At 41.2% G+C, this 26,193-nt stretch overlaps 1 protein-coding gene across 6 annotated transcripts in view; it reads left to right on the plus strand.

The window, feature by feature from the left end:
• The first annotated feature begins 650 nt into the window (after positions 1 to 650).
• Positions 651 to 26,193, plus strand: part of raver2 (ribonucleoprotein, PTB-binding 2) — a 95,990-nt gene continuing 70,447 nt past the window's right edge. For all 6 annotated transcript variants that reach the window (XM_048538922.2, XM_048538924.2, XM_048538923.2 and 3 more), the window contains exons 1-4: positions 651 to 943; positions 9,369 to 9,435; positions 21,750 to 22,219; positions 24,055 to 24,243. In XM_048538922.2, the coding sequence (XP_048394879.1) occupies positions 701 to 943; positions 9,369 to 9,435; positions 21,750 to 22,219; positions 24,055 to 24,243 (969 nt within the window). In that variant the 5' untranslated portion in view covers positions 651 to 700. The remainder of the gene's footprint in view (positions 944 to 9,368; positions 9,436 to 21,749; positions 22,220 to 24,054; positions 24,244 to 26,193) is intronic.

Consider the following 26,193-nt stretch of genomic DNA (forward strand, 5'->3'; position numbering starts at 1 on the left):
GTCTTTCTCCTCAAATACTGTCTATATCGCTTTGCAATTCCGTCATGCTATCTTTGATCAGAAACTAAAACAGAAATCGCTGGAAAAGCTGCCGAGTTTATCCAGCAATTTATGTTTTTTGTTTCATATTTCCAGCATTTGAAATTCTTGGTTTTCTCATTTATGCACTTTCCATCAGGGTCGGAGTATTGGCCTGGCCTGTGGAATCTGATGGATTGCAGTACCGGCCCTGGACTGAGGGGGCGGTGTCCGATGGCTTGCAGTACCGATACCGGACTGAGGGGGCGGAGTCCGATGGATTACAGTACCGGCCCCGGACTGAGGGGGCGGTGTCCGAAGGATTGCAGTACCGGCCTCGGGTAGAGGAGGCGCTGTGCGATGGATTGCGGTACCAGCCCCAGGCTGAGGGGGCGGTGTCTAATAGATTGCAGTACCCGGCTCCGGGGAAGTTGGGACGGTATCTGATGGATTGCAGTACCAACTCCGGGCTGAGGAGGAGGTGTCTGATGGATTGCAGTACCAGGCCCAAGCTGAGGGGACAGTGTCTAATAAATTGCAGCACCGGCCTCGGGGTAGAGGGGGCGGTGACTGATGGATTGCAGTACCGGCTCCGGGCTGAGGGGGCAGTGTCACCGCCCCTTTTTCTTTCACTGGCCTCAGGCTCGCGGCCGCTTTGGTTCGTAACGGCTGCTGTTGCAAAATGGCGGCGCTCTCGTATCCGCAGGCGGCGGCGGCGGCGGCAGCAGTAGCGGTAACGACGACGACGACAGCAACGGTAGCGGCAGCGGGCTCCGTCTTCCCGCGGCGGGGTATAGGGGAAGAAGAGTTGCTGCCGTCGCTGGAGCCTGAGGAGATCGAGCGGCGGCTGCAGAGGACCCGCCAGGAGCTGAGCAACAGGCGGAAAATCCTGGTGAAGAACCTGCGGACGGACAGCGGTAGCCAGGTACCGGGCCGTGTCCGGGGGGGGGGGGAGAGGGGGGAGCCTCTGACTCAGCCTTGCCGCCGAGGGGTCGCTTTACGTCGCGAGTCACTTTAAAATGCCGACTCCTGGCTGCGAAAGCGGTGTTTTGGTGGATGTTGGGCCCTCGCCGCTCACCTGCGGGCAGCAACTTGCCTCATGGACTTTCTAGGACCTGGAGCGGGGGCAGCTTCACCATCACCACCGCCTCCCACTGCCCCTCCAGTTACTCAGTTAGCTACTTGCTGCTGCCTTTCCACTTCCTCCTACTAGTGAAACCACTTTCCCCTGCAAGGAATCGCCTTTGTCCTTTTTATATTGAGTCTTCAGCAATTTTTTTTGAATGCGTCTGATCTCCGGAAATTAGTTTCCTTAAGCGCTAATGACTTGGCTTTAGAGGTTTGGCATTTTTTTTTCTGACCACCCGCCACCAAAAAAAAGTTAACGTACAAATCGTTAATCGTATAACGTAAGGGGTAATTTAAAAGTCTAAGTGCTGGTGGGCAACGTGTCGGGCTTTTGTCGGGCTGCCAAGCTTTGCACCGTTTTTTTGGAACAAACTCCACCCACCTCGACACTGTGAGTGCTGAACTTTTCTACGTTTACAAAGCAGTACTTAAGGAAATTCTTTTTTCAGCCGCACAGTTGCGTTTCTGTAAAATACTTCTTTCGTTCTACCACGTTCACATTTTCTCCCTTCCCATCTCTTAACATTTTAAGAGAATTTATGCTTACAATTGGGATATTTTTAAGCCATCTGTGCAATTGAGAAACTGGTTGTTTTCCTTCTATTGATTTACACTTGTTAAACCCGAAGGATCTCTACTGCTCCATGTTCGGTGCTGGATATTGCCTTGTACATTATTGGAGACAAACCAATCAAGTTGAAAAACTACTGGCTGAACAAATGTAATCAGACAAGAAATTTCATAATAAGCAATCATTATGGTTTTGTACCTGCATAAATTAGCACTAAAGGTTTCCATGCTACATAATTACCATTTTTGAATTAGGAAGAGAAGATGACGCCTGTGAAATTTGGGTCCTTTTTAGATTATTAAAAATATTATGGATACACAGTAAACAGTCAATGGATAATGGAAACAGAACTAAATTATAAACAAAGCACATTACTGGAAAAGCTCAGTAGGGTTGGCAGCATTTGTGGAGAGAAATAGACAATAGATGCAGGAGTAGGCCATTTGGCCCTTCGAGCTAGCACCTTCATTACGATCATGGCTGATCATCCACCATCAGTATCTTGTTCCTGCCTTATCCCCATAACCCTCGATTCCACTATCTTTAAGAGCTCTATCCATCTCTTTCTTGAAAGTATCCAGAGACTTGGTCTCCACTGTCTTCTGGGGCAGAGCATTCCATTTATCCACCACTCTCTGGGTGAAGAAATTTTTCCTCAACTCTGTTCTAAATGGCCTACCCCTTACTTTTAAACTGTGTCCTCTGGTTCTGGACTCACCCATCAGCAGAAACAGGCTTCTTGCCTCCAGAGTGCCCAATCCCTGAATAATCTTATACGTCTCAATCAGACCCCCTTTCATCCTTCTAAACTCAAGTGTATACAACCCCAGTCCCTCCAATCTTTCAACATGTGATAATCCCGCCATTCTGGGAATTGACCTCGTGAACCTACGCTGCACTCCCTCAATAGCAACAATGTCCTTCCTCAAATTTGGAGACCAAAACTGTACACAGTACTCCAGGTGCGGTCTCACCAGGGCCCTGTACAGCTGCAGAAGGACCTCTTTGCTCCTATACTCAATTCCTCTTGTTATGAAGGCCAGCATGCCATTAGCTTTCTTCACTGCCTGCTGTACCTGCATGCTTGCTTTCATTGACTGATGTACAAGAACGCCTAGATCTCGTTGTATTTCCCATTTACCTAACTTGACTCCATTTAGATAGTAGTCTGCCTTCCTGTTCTTACCAAAGTGGATAACTGCACATTTATCCACATTAAAGTTCATCTGCCATGCATCCGTCCACTCACCTAGCCTGTCCAAGTCACCCTGTATTCTCATAACGTCCTCCTCACATTTCACACTGCCACCCAGCTTTGTGTCATCAGCAAATTTGCTACTAGTACTTTTAATGCCTTCATCCTTATCGTTATGTATATTGTAAACAGCTGTGGTCCCAGCACCGAACCTTGCGATACCCCACTGGTCACTGCCTGCCATTCCAAAAGGGACCCGTTTATCACTACTCTTTGCTCTTTGCTTCCTGTCAGGCAGCTAATTTTCAATCCAACTCAGTGTTTTGCCCCCCAATACCATATGCCCTGATTTTGCTCACCAGTCTCCTATGTGGGACTGTATCAAATGCATTCTGAAAGTCCAAGTCACTGGTTCTCCCTAGTCCACCTTCATAGTTACATCGTCAAGAAATTCCAGAAGATTAGTCAGGCACTATGTTCCCTTCGTAAATCCATGTTGACTCTGACCTATCCTGTTACTGCTATCCAAGTGAGTTGTAATTTCATCTTTAAAATTGACTCCAGCATCTTTCCCACCACTGATGTCAGGCTAACCAGTCGATAATTCCCTGTTTTCTCTCTCCCTCCTCTTCTTGAAAAGTGGGACAACATTAGCCGCCCTCCAATCTGCAGGAACTGATCCTAAATCTATAGAACCTTGGAAAATGTTTACCAATGCGTCCACGATTTCTACAGCCACCTCCTTAAGTACCCTGGGATGCAGATCATCGGGTCCCGGGGACTTATCAGTCTTCAGACCTGACAGTCTATCCAACACCATTTCCTGCCTAATTATAAATTCTCTTCAGTTCATCCATTACCCTAGGTCCTTCAGTCACTATTACATCTGGGAGATTTTGTCTTCCCTAGTGAAGACAGATCCAAAGTACCTATTCAACTCTTCTACCATTTCCTTGATCCCCATAATAAATTCATCCGTTTCTGACTTCAAGGGTCCAATTTTAGTCTTAACCATTTTTTTTCTTTTCACATACCTAAACAAGCTTTTACTATTCTACTTTATATTTTTGGCCGGTTTTCCTTCGTACCTCATTTTTTCTCTGCGTATTGCCTTTTTAGTTCTGTTGCTCTTTAAAAGCTTCCCAGTCTTCCAGCTTCCCACTCAACTTTGCTATGTTACACTTCTCTCTCATCTTTATACAACCCTTAACTTACGTCGTCAGCCATGGCCGCCCCTGCCTCCCCTTAGGATCTTTCTTGCTCTTTGGAATGAACTGATCCTGCACCTTCTGCATTATATCCAGAAATACCTGCCATTGTTGTTCCACTGCCATCCCTGCTAGGGTATTGAACCATTGCACTTTGGCCAGCTCCCCTCTCATAGCTCCATAGTTCCCTTTGTTCAACTGCAGTACCGACACTCCAGATTCTCCCTTCTCCCTCTCAAATTGCAGATTAAAACTTATCATATTATGGTCACTTCCTCCTAATGGCTCCTTTACTTTGAAGTCCCTGATCAAAACTGGTTCGTTGCACAACACCAGGTCCAGAATTGCCTCGTCCCTGGTAGGCTCCAGTACAAGCTGTTCTAAGAATCCATCTCAGAGGCACTCCACAAACTCCCTTTCTTGGGGCCCAGTACCATCCTGATTCTCCCAGTCTACCTGCATGTTGAAATCTCCCATAGCAACTGTAGTAATACCTTTGCGACAGGCCAATTTTGACTCCTGATTCACCTTCCACCCCACATCCTGACTACTGTTTGGGAGCCTGTAGATAACTCCCTTTAGGGTCTTTCTACCCTTAGAATTTCTCAGCTCTATCCATACTGACTGTACAACTCCTGATTCTGCGTCCACCCTCGCAAGGGACGGAATATCATTCCTCACCAACAGGGCCACCCCACACCCTCTGCCCATCAGTCTGCTTTTTCAGAGACTGGGAGAATCGGGATGGTACTGGACCGTAAATCAGTTAACGTTTCTGGCCTCGTGACCTTTTGGAACCTCAAGTAGCAATTTCTGTGAAAGGATAGTGGAATGTTGTGTCCCCTATCTAGAGGGATAAAATACAGACATGGTGTTTGGAAATCTTCATTCAGCTACATGAAATCTTGTTAGATCACACCTGGAGCACTGCATCTGGCTCTGGAAGTTACTCTTGAAGTCGTTGTTACTGGCCTTGGAGGAAGTGCAGCATTGATTTACCAAAATTATTTCTAAACTCTTGGCTTAAATTACAAAAAAAATCCAAGTTAGGATTAAATTTCCCTGGAATTTAGAATGAAGGATTATTTAATTAAAGTTTAAGATATTAATGGGAACAGAATGAAGGTGGAAGGAATCCATTCCAATAGTTGGCGAGTCTCCAGCTGGCATGTCCCCATCCCTGCTGTCAGAGTGAAATTTGGATTAGAAGCATGTACTCTGTGGCAACTGATTACTCTTTGATTTTCTGCATGGTACCCAGTTGATGATTTGAGAGCAGCCTTGCTGTTAAATAGTGGAAAGTGGCCTCAAAACCTGAGAGAGCTTGAAAGCAGCAGCAGCTGCAGCTGTCTGTAGTAGGAGGTAAATAATGGAGAGTGTGCTTCAAGTTGAAAACAGTCTTATTCCAATATCTTTGAATTAAAAATTGGCTTTCATAACAAGGTCGCCACTGTGAACAAACTACTGGATGACCCTTTCTACGGTTTGACTTGTGGGATCCAGGCAAGGATGACTTTTTGGCCTAGTTAGAATGATGGACTGTTGTCTGCTGCCAGTAGGCTGCTCCCAGCACCTAAACTTCCCTTTGTGTAGGAATCTGAAGGCTGACTGAAAAATTCCAGTCACTCTTGATGAGTTTTAATTGACTGTCATTATGCTTCTTGATAACCTGCAGTTTTGCAGTCCTACCAGCTGCTGTCCAACTCCTCAGAATTCCAACCAGCCTCTGTAAAATAGCTCAGACTTGTGATGAAGTCAGAGACCATGTTGGCTAAGCTATATTTGGTTCTAGTGGGCTGAGTGGTTGCTAAAAGTTTTGACTGAGGATTAGAGGGTTTAGTCAAACAGTGCAACCAGTCATTTCAGTAGTGAAATTATGAAACACACTTTTGCCAGCCCCCTCCACCTACACACAACTGTGGAGCTTTCTTTTAATGGTAATTGATGCAACAGCAATTGCAAAATTTAAGTCTGATATTGACAGATTGTTACCTAAAGGTATTAAGGGGTATGGGGCAAGTGTGACTGTGAATGTGAAATTTAACCAATGTTTGAATGGTAGAACAAGATTGGCGAATGAAATGTCCTTTTCCTCTTATTCATTTTTGTTCCTCCATTTCTTTGTTTGGAATGTATCAGTAAACTATAAAAAAACTGCAAAAGTAGCCTTTCCAGCAGTTTTAACATCTGTTACTGCAATCTATAAAATATTCTGTTTTTTTTGAGGCCTTTCAGTTTCATTGTTTCTTCATATCAAGTTGTCTTCTGTAACACTGCACCTATTGCAGAACTACAGGCAGACTTGGCTACTGATACTGTGGAATCCAGGAATACCCAATCTGTAATAGGCTTCAGCACAAAAGTCAAGGCTGACAGTGCGGTACTGATGGAGTTATGTGCCACTGGGTGTGTCTTTTGGATGAGATATTAAACTGAGGCTTCATCTGCCTGCTTGGATTGATGTAAATGAATCCATGGCACATCTTTGGCGAAGAGCAAGGAGTTTATTCATGCTGTCCTGGCCAATATTTATCCTTCAATCAGTATCTTAAAAAACAAATAATCTTTGATTGTGTTGCATTTGTGGAAGTTTGTTGTGCTTGTTTTTCTTGCCCAGTTTCCAACATTATAATACTATTAACATTTCAGAAGTGCTTCATTGGCCTTAGTGATTCCAGATGTGCAGAAGTCTTAAAGGTGCATTATGAAGGCAGTTTGTTTCTCACGTGCACACACTTTTTTTGTTCTCTGTGCCAAGTTTGCTGTTGTAGGCACTTTTCAATTGGTTAACTGAGATGTGACCTTGTGTACAAGGTACCCTGGAATAGCAGGCTTCAGGGTGAACAGTGATGACCGTTACACTCCAAATGGTACTGGAAGGTACTTTATTGATATCTCTTGATCTCTAAATTTATCATGAAACTGGTTTAAAAACTATAAATCAAGTTTACTACTATATGTTTGAAGTTGGGATATTTTAAAATTCATGAGTGGAACTTGTATTTCTTTGCCTAAGCCAGGATTTATTAAGTCCTGAATCCTGTTGAATACAGTTAACAGTCGACCACATATCTGACCTACATGAGACTCCAGCAATCCTTCTATAAGGGGCATGAATGAGGCAGGTGGGGTTTTATGATCAGCAGTGGTTACATGTTTGCTGTGAGGCTAGGTTTTTATTCCAGACTTCTGTTGAAGTCAAATTCTGCCATCTGCTATGGTGAGATTTTAACCCCCGGTCGTTGGCCCAGATCTCTGGACTATCAGTCCAGTGACTTTGCTTCTATGCCACTGCATAGAATATAGGTAATATTAGTTTGTACAGGGCAGAAGGAGGAAAGTTAAAAAATTAACCACATTTGAAACCCAGATTCATCTTCAATGTTGAAACCTGTTCCTCTGTTTCTTGGGTACTGGTGCCGGGTGTAGGTAGCTGTAAGAAGGAGAGCCTATGAAAAGTACATGCTCCATCCTGTCTATGGCCTAGAAATCCATCAAAAATTGACACTTGAGCAGTGTGTGCAATATTGAGGATCATTAACAATTGGTAACAGAAGTGAATTGTAAGTAGCACCTTCAAGAAGATTAGCAAGTAGGGAGTTGTGGAACTGTAATTTGCAATAAATGTGCATTTCTTTTAAGGAAGTGAGGGTGGAAAAAGGTAATGCTGTCCAACCGTAGCTGGTGGAAGTTAAAGGTGATATGATATTAAAGGAAGGGCCTTTGAATGTTGTCAGCAAGTGGATTGGGAGGATTTTAGAATTAAGCTAAGAATGGGCAAGAAATTGATAGAGGAACAGCAAGTTAGCTAGCAAGATGTTGAAAAACATGAAGTTGTACATTTGATCACTGAACAGATATGTTTGGTTGCAGACATTTTGTCACCCTGCTAGGTAACACCGTCAGTGCGGCTCCTATGAAGCGTTGGTGCTCTCTCCTGCTTATTATTTGTATGCCTCGGTTTGCTTGGCTGGATGGCATTACTTCAAGTTCTGGTTTTCAGTGGCTTGTATATCAGGTCCAGTTCAATGTGTTTGATGGTGGCCTGACATTCCAACCAGAACTCCATGAATTGTCTGAGATAACAAGTAGAGCTGGATGAATACAGCAGGCCGAGCAGGAAAGCTGACGTTTCGGGCCTAGACTCTTCTTCAGAAATTAGGCCTGAAACGTCAGCTTTCCTGCTCCTCTGATGCTGCTTGGCCTACTGTGTTCATCCAGCTCTACATCATGTTATCTCAGATTCTCCAGCATCTGCAGTTCTTGCTGTCCATGAATTGTCTGTTTGGCTCATACTATTATGGACATGTTGTCCCAGTCGAATTTGTGTCCTCCTTTGTCAGTGTGTATTGAGACCAGTGAGAATTCGTCATGTCTCTTGTTGGCTAGATGGTGTACATGTATCCTTATTGTCAGTTTTCTTCCAATTTGGCCTATGTAATGTTTTTCACAGTCCTTGCATGGTATTTTATATATTACTTTACTTTAGTTTTATTGGTTGTGGGTGTGGCATCCTTTATGTTTGTCAGTAGATGTCGTAGTGTGGTTTGTGGGCTATCCTGGTACCTAGGAGTCAAATAGTCTTGTGGTCATCTCTGACATGTCTCTGTACAGTAGGGTGAATAGTGTGTCTGACCATGTTATGTCATCTTGTGATCTGTCGCCGAGGCAGTGGCAGATTGTGTTTTTTCCATAGCCCATCTTTTAAGGATCTCTGTTCCCTCTCTAATTACCCTTTTTGTCCTTAATGTAATTGTAGAATCCCTTTTGAATACCCTTAACCCTATGTGCACAATCTATCTCTTGCCCCCTTTTAGCTCCCCTGATTTCTCTTTTTTGAGTATACTCCTGCTACCCTTTTATGCTCTTCAGGGGATTCACTTGATTCCAGCTGCCTGTATCTGACATATGCTTCCTTAATGAGAAGCTAGGTAGCCAGCAAGGGCTTATTTATTGAAGGATTACTTACATTAAATTAAAATGCTAGTTTTATAAAATCAGTTGGAATTGGTGTTTCTGGTTAGTGCAGTGTTTCGTAAGTATGCTGATTCTATTCAGAGTTTGATTACACATTTTTCACTCTGCTGTCTTTTATAACCACATTTATATACCAAATCTGGACTTCTAACTACAACAAATTGTTCTTATTTATCTGAGCTCTCGGCATTTTGATGTTTCATGGAATTTAATCATTATTTTGTTTATGCTTGATTAGATGGCTAATTCTTGATTCTGTTTCATGATTCAGGAGATACATGAACTACTCAAAGACTATGAATTGAAGTACTGCTATGTGGATAAAAACAAAGGAACTGGTAAGATGGGATTAATTTTAATGTGAGAGTAATGGATTTTGGTAAGATTCTTGTTGAACCATCGAACTGATTTTGGTGAGTGATAATCTCTACTTTTATTTTCTGGATTATTGTTTATTTAGACTTGCTGTGTATGTACTGTTTCAGTTGAATAGTGTTATTGATAGGGAGCGTATTGAACTTTTGCTGCTGCATTGTTTGAAATAATGTTTTTTTAAATATTCTGACTCTTCCTCGAGGAAAATCATGACTTGGCTTAATAGCTGGCACAAAGCATTTGACTGAGTTCCTATGTCAGTATTACATACAGGGTTTTAAAAGTTGACAATTTTTATTAAGCTCTGCCACAGAAAGCAGCACGATCAGGTAGACATGTGTGACAATAAATCTCCCGATTATGAATTTGCAGTTTAGTCTGGGATACTAAGAAGAAATATTCCCCAGAAAAGTTATCAAAGTAATAACTTTTTGTCTGTTTGTTTCTTCTGTGATTATCTGTTTTTAAGTTCTCACATTCCTCCTCCCTGTGCCCTCTTGCTACCCCATTGAAACTCTAATGAGTTAAATGCATTTAGAATTTTAAGACTTTCAGGAACAGTCACGTATCCAGAGGCCCTTAATGAAAAATGGAAATTTGTTACAAGATTAAAACTCAGGACTAGGAACGCTTCTTTTTAGGAACAAGTTATTTACCTATTATATGAATCAAGTATACTTTAAATATTTTGGCATTTATTTTAGAGTTTAGATTTTGAGCTAATGATGTGGGTTTTGTTCTGTGTGTATTAGGGTTTAATAATTCAGCTTGTCAGTCTCTCTAGACTCTCAATTTTTTTAAATGAGCACATTTTTCTTGAGTGATATTGGGAATTTTTTTTGTATGAGAGTTTTGGCAAGAAAGCAAACATTTGAAAACTGTTAGCTTTTGATTTCGAAGAATTGGGAGTAAGGATTTTTACCCATGCAAAAAAAGTGTTTGATTCAGTTTACTGATGCCCTGGAATGAAATTTAATACAAGAATTTCTCCTGGAGAAAGGAGCTAGTGCACAGTAGTTAGCAAACAGGCTACCTCTGTGTGATAGCTTTCATAGAAAACTCCAGGCTGAAGTGTTTGTTTAGAGCCCTGAAGGGGTTAGTTGAAGCTGAGAAAATAAATTTGGTTGTGAGCATAATCAAAATAGAAGTAATTAAACTCGAGACAAGGAATTGAAAGAAACAATTGAGTCACACCTACAAATGTGATAGAAAATGTCTCTATCTGGTACTCGAGTACTGCAAAATTAAAACTTTTGAGATCAAATTGTACTTTTACCATGTGTGTTAATCTCTAAAATTGGTATCTTAATTTATTAGTTTAATCTATTATTAGTCCTTCTGAGGAGGAATCTTTTGCTTTATTGTTAAAATCAAATCTGCAGCAAAGCATATTTATCTTTCAGTTAATGATTTTTTTTAAAGAAAACAAACTTCAGTCTATCAAGCCAGCTTCAGTTTGGTGTTTGGCTTCTCCGGTATTAACATCGTAACAGTAACTACATAGTCAATACTTGAAAACTGCCTTAACATTTCCACAAAGTTCAGATTGCTTTGTCTTTTTATCTTGTAAGTCAATGGTGAATAATCAAACATTTCCTGATTATTGATGCCGGTGTTGAAGTAATATAAAGCTCATAAGCAATAAGGCTTACTTTTTCTTAGAAAAGAATATGTGGATTGTTCTTCCAAATTTTCTTGTCTGCCCAAGTGAGCTTTTGGTCAAGGTAAGATTCATAAAGACACAGAGATTGACAGTAGAACTCCCTAAGGCTCAAAGAGTCTGTACTGGTCAAAAACAACCACCTAATTATTCTAATTCCACTTTCCAGCATTTGAAACAATAGCCTTGAATACTGTAGTATTGCAAATGTACATCTAAATGCTCAGATGTTGAGAAGATTTGTATTTCTGCCACCCTTATGGACACTGAGCTCCAGATTTCCAGTACTCTGACAGGGGTGGGGGGGGGGGGGCGGGGAAGTTAGTCCCCATCCCCCTTCAAACTTCTGGCCTTTTCTAAAATCTATGTCCAGTCATTAATTCCTCCACCAAAGGGAAAAGTTTCTTCCTGTCAATGCCCCTCAGCTTTAGAAATATCAATCATATCTTGCTTTTCCCCTCCGCAGGAGGTGGCAAAAGGAGTAAGGTTGATTAGGAACCAAAAATGGGGTTTATACCTGGAAACAAGGGGCATGGTGGGGATGTTAAATAAATACTTTGCATTTGTTTTTATCTGAGAGAGAGATGATACCGAGGCTATGTTGACAGGAAGAAACCTGAGCAATAGAAAGGTTCAAAGTTGGGCTAGAAGTGTTTGATAAAGCATTGGGATTGGATGTGTCTAAGGAATTTGGAATGGAAATTGCAGAGGCAGTGGCCGCAGTCTGTAGAAGAATGAGGTGCCAGAAAACTGGAAAATTGCAAGTGTTTGTAAGGATAATCTCAGCAATTTAACTTCACTGGTGGGGAAGCTCCTAGAGATACTAATTATGTTCCGAATAACTAGTTACGTGGGGAAAAGTTGTACTCCTAAACAGGGATCTGTGATTTCACGTTTAAGTAAATTAGACTTTTTTTTTTTGAAGAGATAACGAGCTTGATGAGGGCATCACTGATGCAGTGAATTTCCCAAAGATGTTCAATTCAGGGCCACACAACAGACTTGGGAAAAGTTCTTGGTCATGGAATAAAAGGTTCAGCCCTAACTTGGATGCAAAATTGGCGAGTGAAAGGAAACTGAGTAATGATCAATCTATATTTGTCAGGCTGGAGGAAGGTTCTTGGGGAGTTCTCCAAGAAACTGCATTGGGACCCTTGTTTTTCCTAATATATGTAAATTATCCATATCTTTAGTGTGTGCAGACTGGTTGATGGACTGGACAGACAAGTGGTCGATAAGTTTCAAACAGAAACGTAAGTCAACACATTTCGATAGAAAGAACATTTTGAAAGGCAACAAAAATGAGGTGTATAATTCTAAAGGAGTTTTGCAGGAGCAGAAGAACCAGTTCTATATGCAGAGCAGGTAGAGCAGTAAAGCATTCTGTGTCCTCTGCTGTAATAATAGGAGTATAGAGCACAACAGCAAGGAGGCAATGTTGAATTTGAGATTCACTTGTTCGACCTCATCTGGAATATTTGTACAATTCTGGGGGCTACATTATAATAAGAATGTGAATGCAATGGAGTGAGTGCAGAACTGCTTTAGAGAATGGTTCCAGGAATGAGGACTTTCTGTTATGTGGATAGATTGGGCTGTTCTCTCTGGAGAGAAGGCTAAGAGGAGTTCTGATGGAAGTTTTCAAAATCACAAGTGGGCTGGATGTAGTAGATAGGGAGAAACTGTTTCTGCTTGTGAAAGGGAGAAGTGGCTATAGATTTAAAGTGATCTATGAAAGAAGCAAGGATGAAGTGAGGGAAAAACATTTTCACTCAGCAAGAAATTGGGGTATGGATTGCACTGCCTGGAAGTATGGTAGTGGCAAATTCAGTTGAGGCAGTCAAGAGAGCATTGGATGATTATTTGGATTAAAAATTTGAAAGGTGTGGAGGGGTGGTGGTGATGGTGGGGGGGGGGGGGGTGCGGTGGTGGGGGTGGGTGCGGCGGCGCAGGAAACAGACATAAGGCAATGATGCTCTTAACAAGCCAGTGTCGGTGTGATAGGCCGAATGGTGGCCTCCTACACTGTAAGTCATCAAGAGCTGGATAGAGAAAAGGTGAAAGTGATGGTCCTGAAAATGGGATGGGCATGTTCACTTGCTTGTCAATTTAAGGGAGGAGTTGCAGAGAAGAAAATAAACATTTTCAAAAGTTCTGATATGAAAAATGGTACAGTCAAGTTAATTGCCCGTGGTGCTCTGGTACATGAAGTGGGGATATGAGGGGGATAGTGACCATTGCTGGCAGAACATAGAGCCTACATTCTGTGTTACCTGCCCAGTGCCAGAGTTTGGGACAGCTGCTGAGTCCTGAAAAGGAAGCTGTAGTGAGAGGGGAAGGATCCAGTCTTTTGGGGCCTATTCGGTACCAAGGACGTAGGCAAGGCAATGGTGGGGGCGGGGGGTGGGTGGGGTTCATAATCTTTAATGACCATGAACAAGTGCAGAAAATAGTCAAGAAAGCTAATGGAGTGCTGGCCTTGGTATCTAGTTGACTGAAGTATAAGGATGCAGAGATTTATGCGGCTGTTATACAGATCCCTGGTTTGGACTCCACTTGGAGTGCTGAGAACAGAACTGGGCATCACATCTTAGGAAAATTATTTTGGTCTCGGAAGAAGCAAAATGTTGGTTTACAAGACGATATCTGGACTTCTGGGGTTGAGAGAGATACAAATTAGGCATTTTTTCTTTAGAATTTAGGCGATTAAGGTGTGAACTGATAAACAGGAAAAGACAGGGTAAATAAATTATTCCCACTGGTTGGGGAGTCTAGAGCTAGGGGGCATTGTCTAAGGATTTTAAAAATATATGCCCTTCAGGATGAAAGTTAGCAAGCATTTCTACACGCACACAAGGTGGTAGATGTTTTTAACTCTTTCACAAATGGCAGTGAATGCTAGATTTAGCTAATTTTAAATCCAAGATATTTTTATTTTCAGCGAAGGGATATGTGTCAAAGGCAGTTATGTGGAGTTAGGGCGCAGGCCAGCCATGATCTCCCTGAATGATGAAACAGGCTTCAGGGGCTAAATGGCCTACTGCTCCCGTATTGCTGTTTCCTCAGCCACCTGCAAATTGGCAAGGCAAAACTGGTTAGAAAGTCGAATGCACGGCTCCAAAACTGGCCTGGTTTCTTTCTTGTAGAACACTGACACCAGTCCGGGGGAAAATGGGATCTCTTTGGACGGCACAGTCTCCACCTGAATCACTGAGGGCTGATGTTCTTTCCAACTGCAGAGCGAGGGAAGTAGAGTGGGTCAAGAATTGAATTTGGGAAGATGTGGTAGAGTTAAGACCAAAGAGAAGGGTATCAGTATAGGAAATGTTAAACAGAGTATGAAGGGAAGGTGTAGACAGTATGAATCTGAGTCAGCCAACAAGTCAGAATCTAATTTAAAAACAGTAAATGGAAAGAACGGAATGCTCCATGTCTGAATGCAAGTAACATTCAAAACACAACATGAAGAGAAAGTGTAAATGGAAACTTTTATTACTTTCTGTAGCCATTATGCAGAGATCACTACAAGAAAAGTTAGTGTGCATTGGTCCTACAGAACGTGAGGCTGCAGAATGAATGATAAGAATTAAGGAAATGACTAATGAATTAAACAGGCATTTTTCATTCACCTTCAACGTAGAACAAATAACATTTCAAAACCTGTGATAAATCAGGAAATGGGAGGGAGCAAGAACTCAAGGAAAATTTATAATCACCAGAAAAGTGGCTTTGAATAAATTATTGATTGACAAGTGTCCAAGTACATCATTCTAAGGCTTTAAAATGTGGAGTGGGCTATTTAGTTACTGACAGAGTTATGTATTGATTTTTATTTTTCAAAAATTTGTTTTATTTAGACATGGTCCAATTTGGTTGGGGAATAGCGAATAACACTCCTTTGATCCGAAAGGGAGGAAACAACAGGGCAGTTAAGAAAAATAGCATTAAAGAAGATACAGAAGGGCATTTAACTTCAAGGTAATCAGACAGCCAGCATGGTTTTATGAAAAGGCAGTCATATTTGACCAAGCTATTGGAGTTCTTTGAGGAGGTAATGTTTACTGTGGATAAAAAAGGGGAATTGTTGAATGTACTGTACTTAGATTTCCAGGTGGCATTTACTGAGCTTCCACAAAGGATATTGTGAAAAGTAAAAGCTCGTGGTCTAGGATGGTAGTGTATAGCTCTCAGTTAGCCGGCTAAGGAGAAGGTTTGTATGGTGATTTTCATCTTAGTAAGGTGTAATGAGTGGTGTGCCACAGGACTCAGTGCTGCAATCTCAAATATTTATATAAATTTGGATGTAGGGATGGAAGGTACAGTTGCCAAATGTGCTAATTGTAAAAAAAAAAGCTGTGAAAGCAAGTTGAGGACATAAGCTGGCTACAGAAAGATAACGAAAGGCAAAATGAGTTGGAAGCGACAAAGCAAATAGAGTATAATGCGGGGAAATATGAAAGGAAGCATTTTCTTAAAAAGCATATTATATACTGGTGAGATTACAGAATGTGGCTGAAGTAGGTCTTTGAATATTTTTAATGCAGCGATAGATGGATTCTTGTTGATCGAGTGGGTGATTATATGGGTAGATTTGAATGCAAATTGGATGTTGCAAACAGATCTGTTGGTGCTTATTGACGGAGCAGGCTGGAGGTGCTAAATAGCCTACTCCTAATTCATATGTGAGCATATATGATGGAGAAAGAAGTGGAGTCCTTGCTTACTACGCCCACATGAAATGAATAAATTTATAAATTTAAGACTAGAGATGAGTGCTAGGTACAGCAGGGGTGAGGATGATGAGGGAGAATGCAGACGCTTGGGAAAATCAAAAAACATTGAGGATAAAGTAAAACTATGAAACGATTATTTTAAAAAATAAGCAGTTTTATTGGGAAATAAAATTATGATGCAAGTAGTGTTTCAAAAGGAGGAACAGCATAAAATCATTGGCAGCAATAGGAAAATAACAAAATAGTAAACAATTAATGTGCATTAATTTTTACCACTGAAGTAGAGAAGACAAAATGAGTTAATGAACTGCATAAAAAATATAAATATTAGGCACTGAAATTCTTGATCTGACTTGCATTTTAGAAGAATCTAGAGAAGATGAAACATTGCACACTTTGTAAATTTTTTTTAAAAGAAAAAGGTGGGAGAGGACTGGCCAACGTTTCCTTCAAAAATTGAAATGCACTATATCCCATTGGAAACTACAGACCAGTTAGTTTAAACTAAGTGGTCCGAGAGGTTATCTGCAGCAAAACAGAAAACATCTAAAAGCAAAAATAGTTAAGATTCCTAAGGGTAATTTGTGCTTGATTACTCTAACATTTTTTTACAATGTTTCAATACACTTTACAGCCTTCTGGTACCAGCATAGACTTTGACAACTGCTCATGTTTTTCCTCCGTTGCTAGTAATGGAGAGGGGCTGTGCCTTGCTACTGGATGTGGGAGGTACAGACTGGTGTTCTGGGGAATTTTTAACAGTACCAAGCTAACTGGATGGTCCACACTTTGGCCTCTGTCTTCCTTTTGCTATATTCTTGGATTGCAAAGCTTTGCACAGTTTCCCTCCCTCTCTCCCATCCTGCTGTAAGCATTCAAGCATCTATGACCATGAGAGAAATGAAAAAAACATTGTTACTACATGATTTAATCATTGCTGGCCCTTCACCCCACCTCGAACATCTTTTTTCTTTATTAACTGCTTTTTTCCTAGATTTGAACGAGTTAAAAGTTGTTCAACTGCATATCTTGCAATTAAGTCTAGAGGTCATTGAACTGAAAAGTTTAACACTGTTTCTGAACCTACAGATGCTGCCTGACCTGGGTGTTTTCAGCATTTGAAATAATAGGTTTTTTTTAAACTCCAGTCTGATGGAAGATTATTGAAAGCCTCTCCAGTATTGGAAGAGTTTCTTAAACACTTATTATTCTCCATTACATTAGTTACTACAGGTGGCTGATTCTTTTTCTAGATATGGACTTGGTTTGCAGTGAGAGGAAAGCTGAAGTACTGTCTGCATTTTCTGTGAGATTGGTCAGATTATCAGGACAGCATGGTGGCTCAGTGTTAGCACTGCTGCCTCACAGCACCAGGGACCTAGGTTTAATTCCACCCTCGCAACTGTCTGTGTGGAGTTTGCACGTTCTCCCCGTGTCTGCGTGGGTTTCTTCCCACACCCCAAAGATGTGCAGGCTCGTTGGATTGGCCATGCTGAATTGCCTGTAGTGTTCAGGGGTGTGCAAATTAGGTTAGTTATGGGGAATGGGTCTGGGTGGGATGTTCTGAGGGTTGGTGTGAGCTTGTTTCCACACTGTTGGGATTCTGTGATCTTCTGTATCTGTGATATGGGTGCATGAGTTCACATCACTTGCTGAATGTGTACTCTGCGTACCTGCATTTGTACAGCATATGCATGTGTTTGAAAACTCAGTGCATTTGATTAACGTGGCAAAATAAAGAGTGGTGTTTGATCACTGACTTTTTTTCCAGTTTTAAAAAGATTACCTGTAGGATGTATTCTTAAAATAGCTAGGGTTTATGACTAAAATGTTAATTTTGTGGACATGACTGTGGCTGGTCAACGATTTTCTATTGTACAATACTGCCTTGAATTTGAGTTCTGATTTTATCAGCGCATGTGATGCTGATCTTTTGTTTACACCAGGCAATGCTTTGTAAGCTAAAAATCCTAATGGAGTGGCATTACAAAACATAAAAGGTGAAGCCAAACAAAGCCACTCTAGAATGTTGGAGTTCCTGTAACCTTAATTCTATCGCTTACATTTTCAAATTCTTTTTCTTAATTTTTTAAAACAAATACACTAAGCAATTATCAAATAGTGATCTTGAAGCTATTATGAATCATAAAGCTAGCATCCAGATTCACTACGTAGTAGGCAGTGTAAAGGAATGGAACGGAGTCAAGTTACTGGAAAAGTTCAGCAGGTCTGACAGCATCTTTTTGAAGAAAAAGAAATCGGTTAATGTTTTGGGTTCAATAACCCTTCCTCAGAACTGATGGTAACAGCTACCATCAGCTCTCAGGAAGGGCCACCGGACCCGAAACGTTAACTGATTTCTTTTTCTTCATACAAACTGCTACATCTGCTGATCTTTTCGGTAACTTCTGTTTTTGTTCCTGATATACAGCATTTGCAGTTCTTTTCAGGTTTTTTTTGATGCACTTGGAACGTTGGCCTTCATTTCACTGGGAATGTAGTATGAAAGTTTTTGCTAAGGCTGTACAAACCACTAAAGAGGCAACAGCTGGAATGCAGTGAAGAGATTTAGGGTGTCTCTCTCTTTATTTAAGGAAGGAAATACTGGCTTTGGAGGCCATTCAAAAAATATTCATTAGGTTGGATATCAGATGTACATTGTCTTATTAGGAGGGAGTGGTGAGTTGAGCCTGTGGTCATTGTAACTTAGAAGAATGAGAGCTGACGTTGCTGAAACATAAAAGATTCTTAGAGATTTGACCAAGGTAAATTGTGTGGTTGTTTCCCCTTGTGGGAGAGTGTATGACTAGATGGCAGAATCTTAGAATAAGGGATTACATGTTAAAACAGATGAGGATTTTTTTCCTGCAAGTAGAGTATTTGTGGAATTCTTTTTACTGCAGTGGGCTATCAAGGCTACATCGTTAAATATATTTAAGGCTGATGTTTTTAAATAGAAAAGGAGTTGAGGGTTATGAGGAAAAGGCAGGGTAGTGGAGTTGAGGATTTGTCATAAGCTATGATTTTATTGAATGGCTGAGCAGACTTGAAGGGCTAAATGGCCTACGTCATCTCCATCTAATGCAATTTGAACAATGCTTACTTCTCGGTGAATCTGTGTTTTGGATCAGGTCAGACGCCTTCAAAATATTTCGAGGTAGCCTACACCCAACATTTTCTTATTTTTAAAGGCAAATGTAAAGTGCTGTGTTCCAGATACAGTTTGACTGATCAAACTACTCAAAGTTAAACAAAACACAATTTATTCAAGCACTAACTAAAATATAACAAAAGAAAGAAGAACTAAGAACAATTTGACTCCATTGGAAAACTTAGCAGAATAAAGATATTGTAACTGTTACTAATTAACTATTCCAGTATACCATCATCACGAAAACAAATCCCTCGTCAAAAAAGGGAAATTCAGAAGACATTTTTTTCCCCCCATGCAACCCAGCAGCAGAGAATAATTCAAGCAAGAACTCGAGTAGCGGCCACGAGACATTTACGGCAGCTTCCAACATTGAGACTCCAAAAGCAACTGCTTAAAACTAGACCTATAAAAACTAAAAGAAAATCTAGAAATCCTGGTCTGAGAGCTGATCACCTCAATCCAGGCTTCTTCTCTTGTTCCAACCATTTTTTGAAAGAAATATCCAGTGCGCCGTAAGCTGTTTACATTACCATAGACTGCTCAGTCCCTCTCGTTTAGTTTCTCTCTCTCTCTCTCTCTCTCTCTCTCGAAAGCAGGTCAAATACTCCTATTAAAGCCACGTTATTGTCACGTCTATAAATGCAGGTCAAAACTGTTATATGCTAACAATTGTCTGTGATTTTGTTTTTGAATTGAATATTCATTCACTTAACCAGGAACGCAGTCTGAATTATTCAGTGGCTGGCAATTGTGGCAGCTGTTGCATAGTTGATACCGCTCTTGTTTCTGAGTCATGGTAGTCTGAGTCCCACTCAAAGATTTGAACACAAGTCATAGCCTCGGTCCAGTGAGGTACTGGGAGTCATCTGTGTGGCTAGAGGTATGCCATCCTTTGGATGAAACAGGGGCCATATATGTTTCCTGTGAATGTAGTGATCCCATGCACAATTTTGAAGAGGAACTCAGGAATTAGCCGTGGTACCTTGACCAGTTTTTGTCCCTCAATTAATATTAAAATGTTTTTAAAAATTCTCAAATTTTAAAAAAAATCCTGGTCATCATTTCGTTGCTGTTGGTTGTAATATGCTATGGAGAAAACAGCTACTTTCCGACATCACAACGGTGCACTTGAAATACTTCATTGGTTAAAAATTGATGATATTGACAATTGCCGTATAAGTGCAAGTGTTTGGTTGGTCAGTCATTAAAAACGCTTACCAAATGCATTACTTGAAAGAATCAGACCATTATATCAGCATTCAGTTCTGGTTAGCCTATTGAGCTTCCCTTTGTTTGACAGAAACCAAAACTAACTGCTTCTGTACTCATTGGAGTTTAGAAGGATGAGGGGGCGGATCTAATTGAAATTTACAGAATACTGAATGACCTGGACAAGTGTATGTTGGGAAGATGCTTCCATTGATGGGAGAGTCTAGGACCCGAGGGCACAGCCTTGGGGTGAAGAGAAGACCTTTTAGAACGGAGTTAAGGAGAAACTACTTCAGCCAGACAGTGGTGAATCTATGGAAATCACTGCCACAGAAGGCTGTGGAGGCCAGGTCATTGAGTATATTTAAGACTGAGATAGATAAGTTCTTGATTACCAAAGGTTACAGGAAGAAAGCGGGAGAATGAGGTTGAGGAACTTACCAGCCATGATTGAATGGCAGAGCAGATTCGATAGGCCAAGTGGCCTAATTTATGCTCCTGTGTCTTATAGTCTTATGGCCTTGTATACCTTGCAGGTCTGTGTCTTGAAAAAACAGCACCCAAAGGCCTATACTAATCCTGTGTCACCAACGGTTTTTAAAAAAACTTTATTAACAAGCAGACATGGACAAATGTATCTGAACTGAAATCATTGAATAAATTAGCTTATAATGGAAGATTATGAAGCCTGCTTCCCTGGTGATGTAATAATTTGTATTTGGCACTTTCATTGCCATGGCCCAAGGTCAATTCCTGGTCACGAAATGAGAATTGTAGGGATCTGTATGGCGCAATGGTAGTGTTCCTATTCTCTGAACCAAGAAGTACAAGTTCAATTCCCACCTGCTCCAGAAGTACGTTGTAACTTGCAGCTTACGAACTATCAATAACCTAGATAATCTTGAGACCAACCTAACTTGCTTCTCTTACTAAAATGAGCAACGGTGGTGGGTCAGGCAGCATCCAAAGAGAGAGAGAGCAAGCTAACGTTTCAAGTGTAGATGTTTATGCTTATTGATAATGTCTCAGCCCACTTTTGTCACCTATCATAATTTTACGACTGAAGATTTTTCCATCTAAGTCAGTAAAATCAAAGTAGAGCTCTTGGTTTATCAATACCTAACTGTTCTTCCACCTCAAGTAACTTAATTATGACTTGGACTTGAATGAGAAACACCTGTAAGTATAATTTCTGCTCAGTTGTATGATTGTGCAGTGGCCTGAAAGCTAGTGTGCAGAACCTGTTCTGAGAATAATAACGCAGTCTCAAAAAAAGGAACTGTGTAGCAAAACTAAATTTTAAAGGGAATATTCCCTATTGTTACCCTTTAAATAAGTACCTAGTGCAGAATACTGGTTTTTGATAGTCAAACTATTACTGCACAAACCTGATTGCTGAGTTGAAGGGATTAAGGATATATTAATACAGGGAAGGCTGTGGATTATAGATGAATACATATGTAAAGATGATTAGAGGTTGTGGTTTAACTTTTCTTGATTAAATTAGACTTTTTCTTTCAGCGTTTGTTACTTTGCTGAATGGAGAACAAGCGTTGGATGCCATTCGCAAATTTCACAAGTCTAGTTTCCAGGAAAGAGAGATATCTGTTCAACTGCAACCTACTGATAGCTTGCTCTGCATTACTCAGTTACCATTGTCCTACACTCAACAACAATTTGAAGAGCTGGTCCGCCTTTACGGGAATGTGGAGAGATGTTTCCTGGTTTATAGTGAGACTACTGGCCATTCAAAGGGTTATGGTTTTGTCGAATATATGAAAAAGGACTCTGCTGCTCGAGCTAAGTCTGAACTTATGGGTAAACAGCTGGGACCTTGCACACTGTATGTGCAGTGGACAGATGCTGATCATCTCTCAGCTGATTTCCTTCACTCCAAGTGCCTTTGTATAGATAAAATTCCCCACGATTATAAGGATACAGCGGAGCTGACAGAGCACTTTTCTCAGATGTTTCAGCCAGTTTTCTGTCAGGTACGTATAGCAGGGCTGTTCTTGTTAATTGGCATGTACTGTTTGTAATTGCGGAAGTTGTAATCTTTTTAAGTTGGTTATCCAGCTTTATGAATCATAATACAAGTTAGATAACCTGACTTTGTGTCATAGAGAAACCATAAAACCTTTTGCCTGGGATCTGAAGGCTTGTTATCATCTATTCACTTTTTTTAACTTCTGATTTTCATTTTTACTGTTTTAAACTGTTTTGCAAAATGGATGATGACCATGTGTTTCTAAGTTTAATGTTCCAACGATAAGTGCCAAGAGAATTTTTATCTGAAATATGAAGTGGCCTTGCATAAACTAACTAAATGTCACAATGTCAATAATGCCTGTGCATCTTTTGTGGAGGAGCTGACTTGACATTTGGTGGGGGGTGGGGGGGGCGCGTTCATGGACGAGAAGCAAGGAACAAGATTAAATAGATGAAATGAGCTTTTTCCATAGATCACACACTGCACTCCAACATTGGTTGCATAAATATTCCTCCAAAATCTGACAATGATGTTCACACATTTTTGGACTTGCGTCGTTTTAACCTGACCTGTTGTGCTGTGTCTTTTTTTCTGTTTCTGATCTCTTTTTATCAATTAGTTTGCTAGATGATATAGTTATATTGGATTTTTTTGTCTTGAAAATCAGACCCAGAGTAAATAAAGGTCATTTGTAAAATTGGAAGGAATTCGTTTAATTTGAACTTCTAGATTGGGGTGGGGTTAACATCAGGTCAAACCAATAATTTTTTTTGTTCTTTTCGTTGCTGTTGTCTACTCTTCTTGGCTTATGAGCAACTGACTGGAAATATGGCAATAGGACAGTTTTAATGAATATTGGATGATTCAGAATGGTATAATGTAGGTTAAAATGATTTCATCGAACTTCTTCTCTTTACCCCCCCCCCCCAAAAAAAAACTCTCCGAACTTGTTTTGAATAAGTTTCCTTGGATGACAGTAACTTTCCACTTCCTTGTTATAGTGGCTGTTCTTGTGTGCTGAAACAGTAAACAGCCACCAACTGTTAACTTTTAAGGGAAGCCCATTGCTGCCTCATCTGATTTTTGTGTGATATGTATGTATTCACATGCATTTTTGTTCAGTCTAGATGCACTATAACAACCAGGGAAACGGGGTCTATCACCAACCACCCCCCCCCCCCCAACTTTTCAGTTAAAAGGCCCGTCTGCCAAAGAGTGTCAAATCAATCGGTTTGTTTCTTGTATGACTCTCAACAGATTTACCAACTGAGCCAATATTATTGATTTTAACCCTGTTCGTTTTCCAAGTCCTATCTGTTTGTGTTATGTATGGCTGTAATTCCAGGACAGGTGAACTTTATAAAGATTTGTTTTTTTTAAATCTATCATGCTAGAATTTCTTGTTTCTTATTGAAAAGTTGCTCTAGGTATTTGGGCTTGTGTTTTTGGAAGCTTGTGTATCACTGAACAAGATCATCCAAAAAAAGTCATATTTTGTTTTAAACCATTTTATTAAGTCAACCCCTCTAAGACTTAATTTTAAAAACTTCTTGTTGTCACTTCCTTCACTTGCCCAACATATGCTGCATTTGCTTTTGGGCAGAGCAGTCACACCTAGTTTGGAAAGAAGGAATGAATTGAGCTAATTTGGAAAGTAGAGATAACAAGGTGTAGAGCTGAATGAACACAGCATGCCAAGCAGCATCAGAGGGGCAGGAAGGCTGATGTTTTGGGCCTAGACCCTTCTTCAGAAAAATTTGGAAAGTAATCCATTTTACTTTAAAGAGGGAAATAATGCTTTGTTTTAATGCACTTATTTGTCTTTTCATCTGTCAGCTTGCCCAGGCCTCAGGTAGCCATCCTTCTTTTGCAGTGGTGGAGTATGAAACTGCAGACCAAGCTGAATTAGTGCAGCGATCTACTGATGGAATATTTTTTGGCGGTAGCCAAGCCCGTGTTTCATTTTGCGCACCAGGGCCTCAGGGGCGCAGTACACTCGCAGCACTTATTGCTGCTCAGAGGTTGGTAAGTCAAGTTTTTAAATCCTTTCTTTTGGACTGAGGAATTTTCAAGCTGTAAGAACTGGAGGAATTTTGATTTTCGTTTTGTTCTTAGTTCAGTAGCATTCAGGAATCTCCCTTGAGTGAGCTGAGTAGTTAGTCTCTGTTTATTTTCAAGTGTTTTAGTCAGCAGAGTTGGAAGTTGCAAGCCTACGGCTTATAATTAATCACAGTTTTATGCTTGGATCCAATTATATTGCCATCTGTTTTTATATTTCAAAACAAAAACTTGTATTTGTAAAGCTAAATCAAGAGCCTACCAAGACTTGAATAGTCTGAGAAATTTGTTGCTTTCCCCCCCCTACCCCGTGCTTTGTCAGCCTATCCACTCTCACTCCCAAAGACTGCTTCTGAGATTCAGACACCCCTGTGACCCTTTTAAACAGCTAATCTTGAGCCTTGATGGTGAGTGTTGTCAGGCCTTTAAAACAGCAATGCCAGAGCCAACCCAGGACTGTGTTCTTTATTTTTTTGTCTTGAAAGTCAGGACCTAGAGTAAATAAAGGTTATTTATAAAATTGGAAGGAATTCTTTTATTTGAACTATTCGGTTGAGGGGGGGTGGGAAACATCAGGTCAAACCAATAAATTTTATATTTTTTTGTTGTTTTCCTTGCTGTCATCCGCTCTTGGCTTACGTGCAGCTAACTTGGAAATATGGCAATAGGGCAATTTTAATGAATACTGGATGCTTCAAAATGGTATAATATAGCAGGTTGAGCAGCATCAGACGAGCAGGAAAGCTGACATTTTGGGTCTGGACCCTTCTTCAGAAATGGGGGAGGGGAACAGGATTCTGAAATTAGGAGAGAGAGAGAGAGAGGGGAAGGCGGATGAAAGAGCAGATAGGTGGAGAGGAGATGGACAGGCCAAGGAGGCAGGGATAAGTTGGGTTGGTTTTGGGATGAGGTCAGGGCTGGAGAGATTTTGAAGCTTGAAAAGTCCACAGTGAGACCATTGGGCTGCAGGGTTCCCAAGCGAAACATGAGGTGCTGTTCCTGCAACCTTCGGAGGAGGCCCAGGATGAACATGTCATCCAAGGAGTGGGAGTGGGAGTGGGAGGGGGAGTTGAATTGGTTCGCAACTGGGAGGTGCAGTCGTTTGTCACGAACTGAGTGTAGGTGTTCCACAAAGTGGTCTCCAAGTCTCTGCTTGGTTTCCCTGACATAGAGGAGGCCACGTCAGGAGCAGCGGATACAATATACCACATTAGCAGATGTGCAGGTGAACGTCTGTTTAATGTAGAAGGTTTTCTTGGGGCCTGGGATGGGGGTGAGGGGGGAGGTGTAGCAGTTCCTACGGTTGCAGGGAAAAGTGCCAGGGGTTGATGGGATTAGTTGGGGGTGTGGAGTGGACATGGGAGTCACAGAGAGAGCAGTCCCTTCGGAAGGCAAATAAGGGTGCGGAGGGAAGAATGTCCTTGGTAGTGAGGTCAGATTGCAGGTGGCGGAAGATGATGCATTGAATCCGGAGGTTGGTGGGGTGGTACGTGAAGACGAGGAGGATTCTGTTTTTTTTTTATTATTGTGGGGAGGGTGTGTGAGCGATGAGTGAGTTGCGGAAAACGTGATAGATGTGGTTGGGGGTGTTTTCGACCACTGGAGGGGAAGTTGCAGTTCTTGAAAAACGAGGACATTTGGGATGTCCGTGAGTGTAATGCCTCATCTCGGGAGCAGATTTGGCAGAGGTGAAGGAATTGGGCATAGGAGATGGCATTCTTGCAGGAAAGGGGGGTAAGAGGAGGTGTATTCCAGGTAGCTGTAGGAGTTGGTAGGCTTGAAATAGAAATCGGTTTCCAGGTGGTTGCGAGAATGGAAACACGGGGATCCAGGAAGGGGAGAGAGGTATTGGAGCTCCTCGTGGGAGCGCAATGCAGTGCTGACAGTCATCGAGATAACAGAGGAAGAAGTGGGGGA

Source organism: Stegostoma tigrinum, chromosome 8, assembly GCF_030684315.1.
Source record: "Stegostoma tigrinum isolate sSteTig4 chromosome 8, sSteTig4.hap1, whole genome shotgun sequence".
Taxonomy (NCBI): domain Eukaryota; kingdom Metazoa; phylum Chordata; class Chondrichthyes; order Orectolobiformes; family Stegostomatidae; genus Stegostoma; species Stegostoma tigrinum.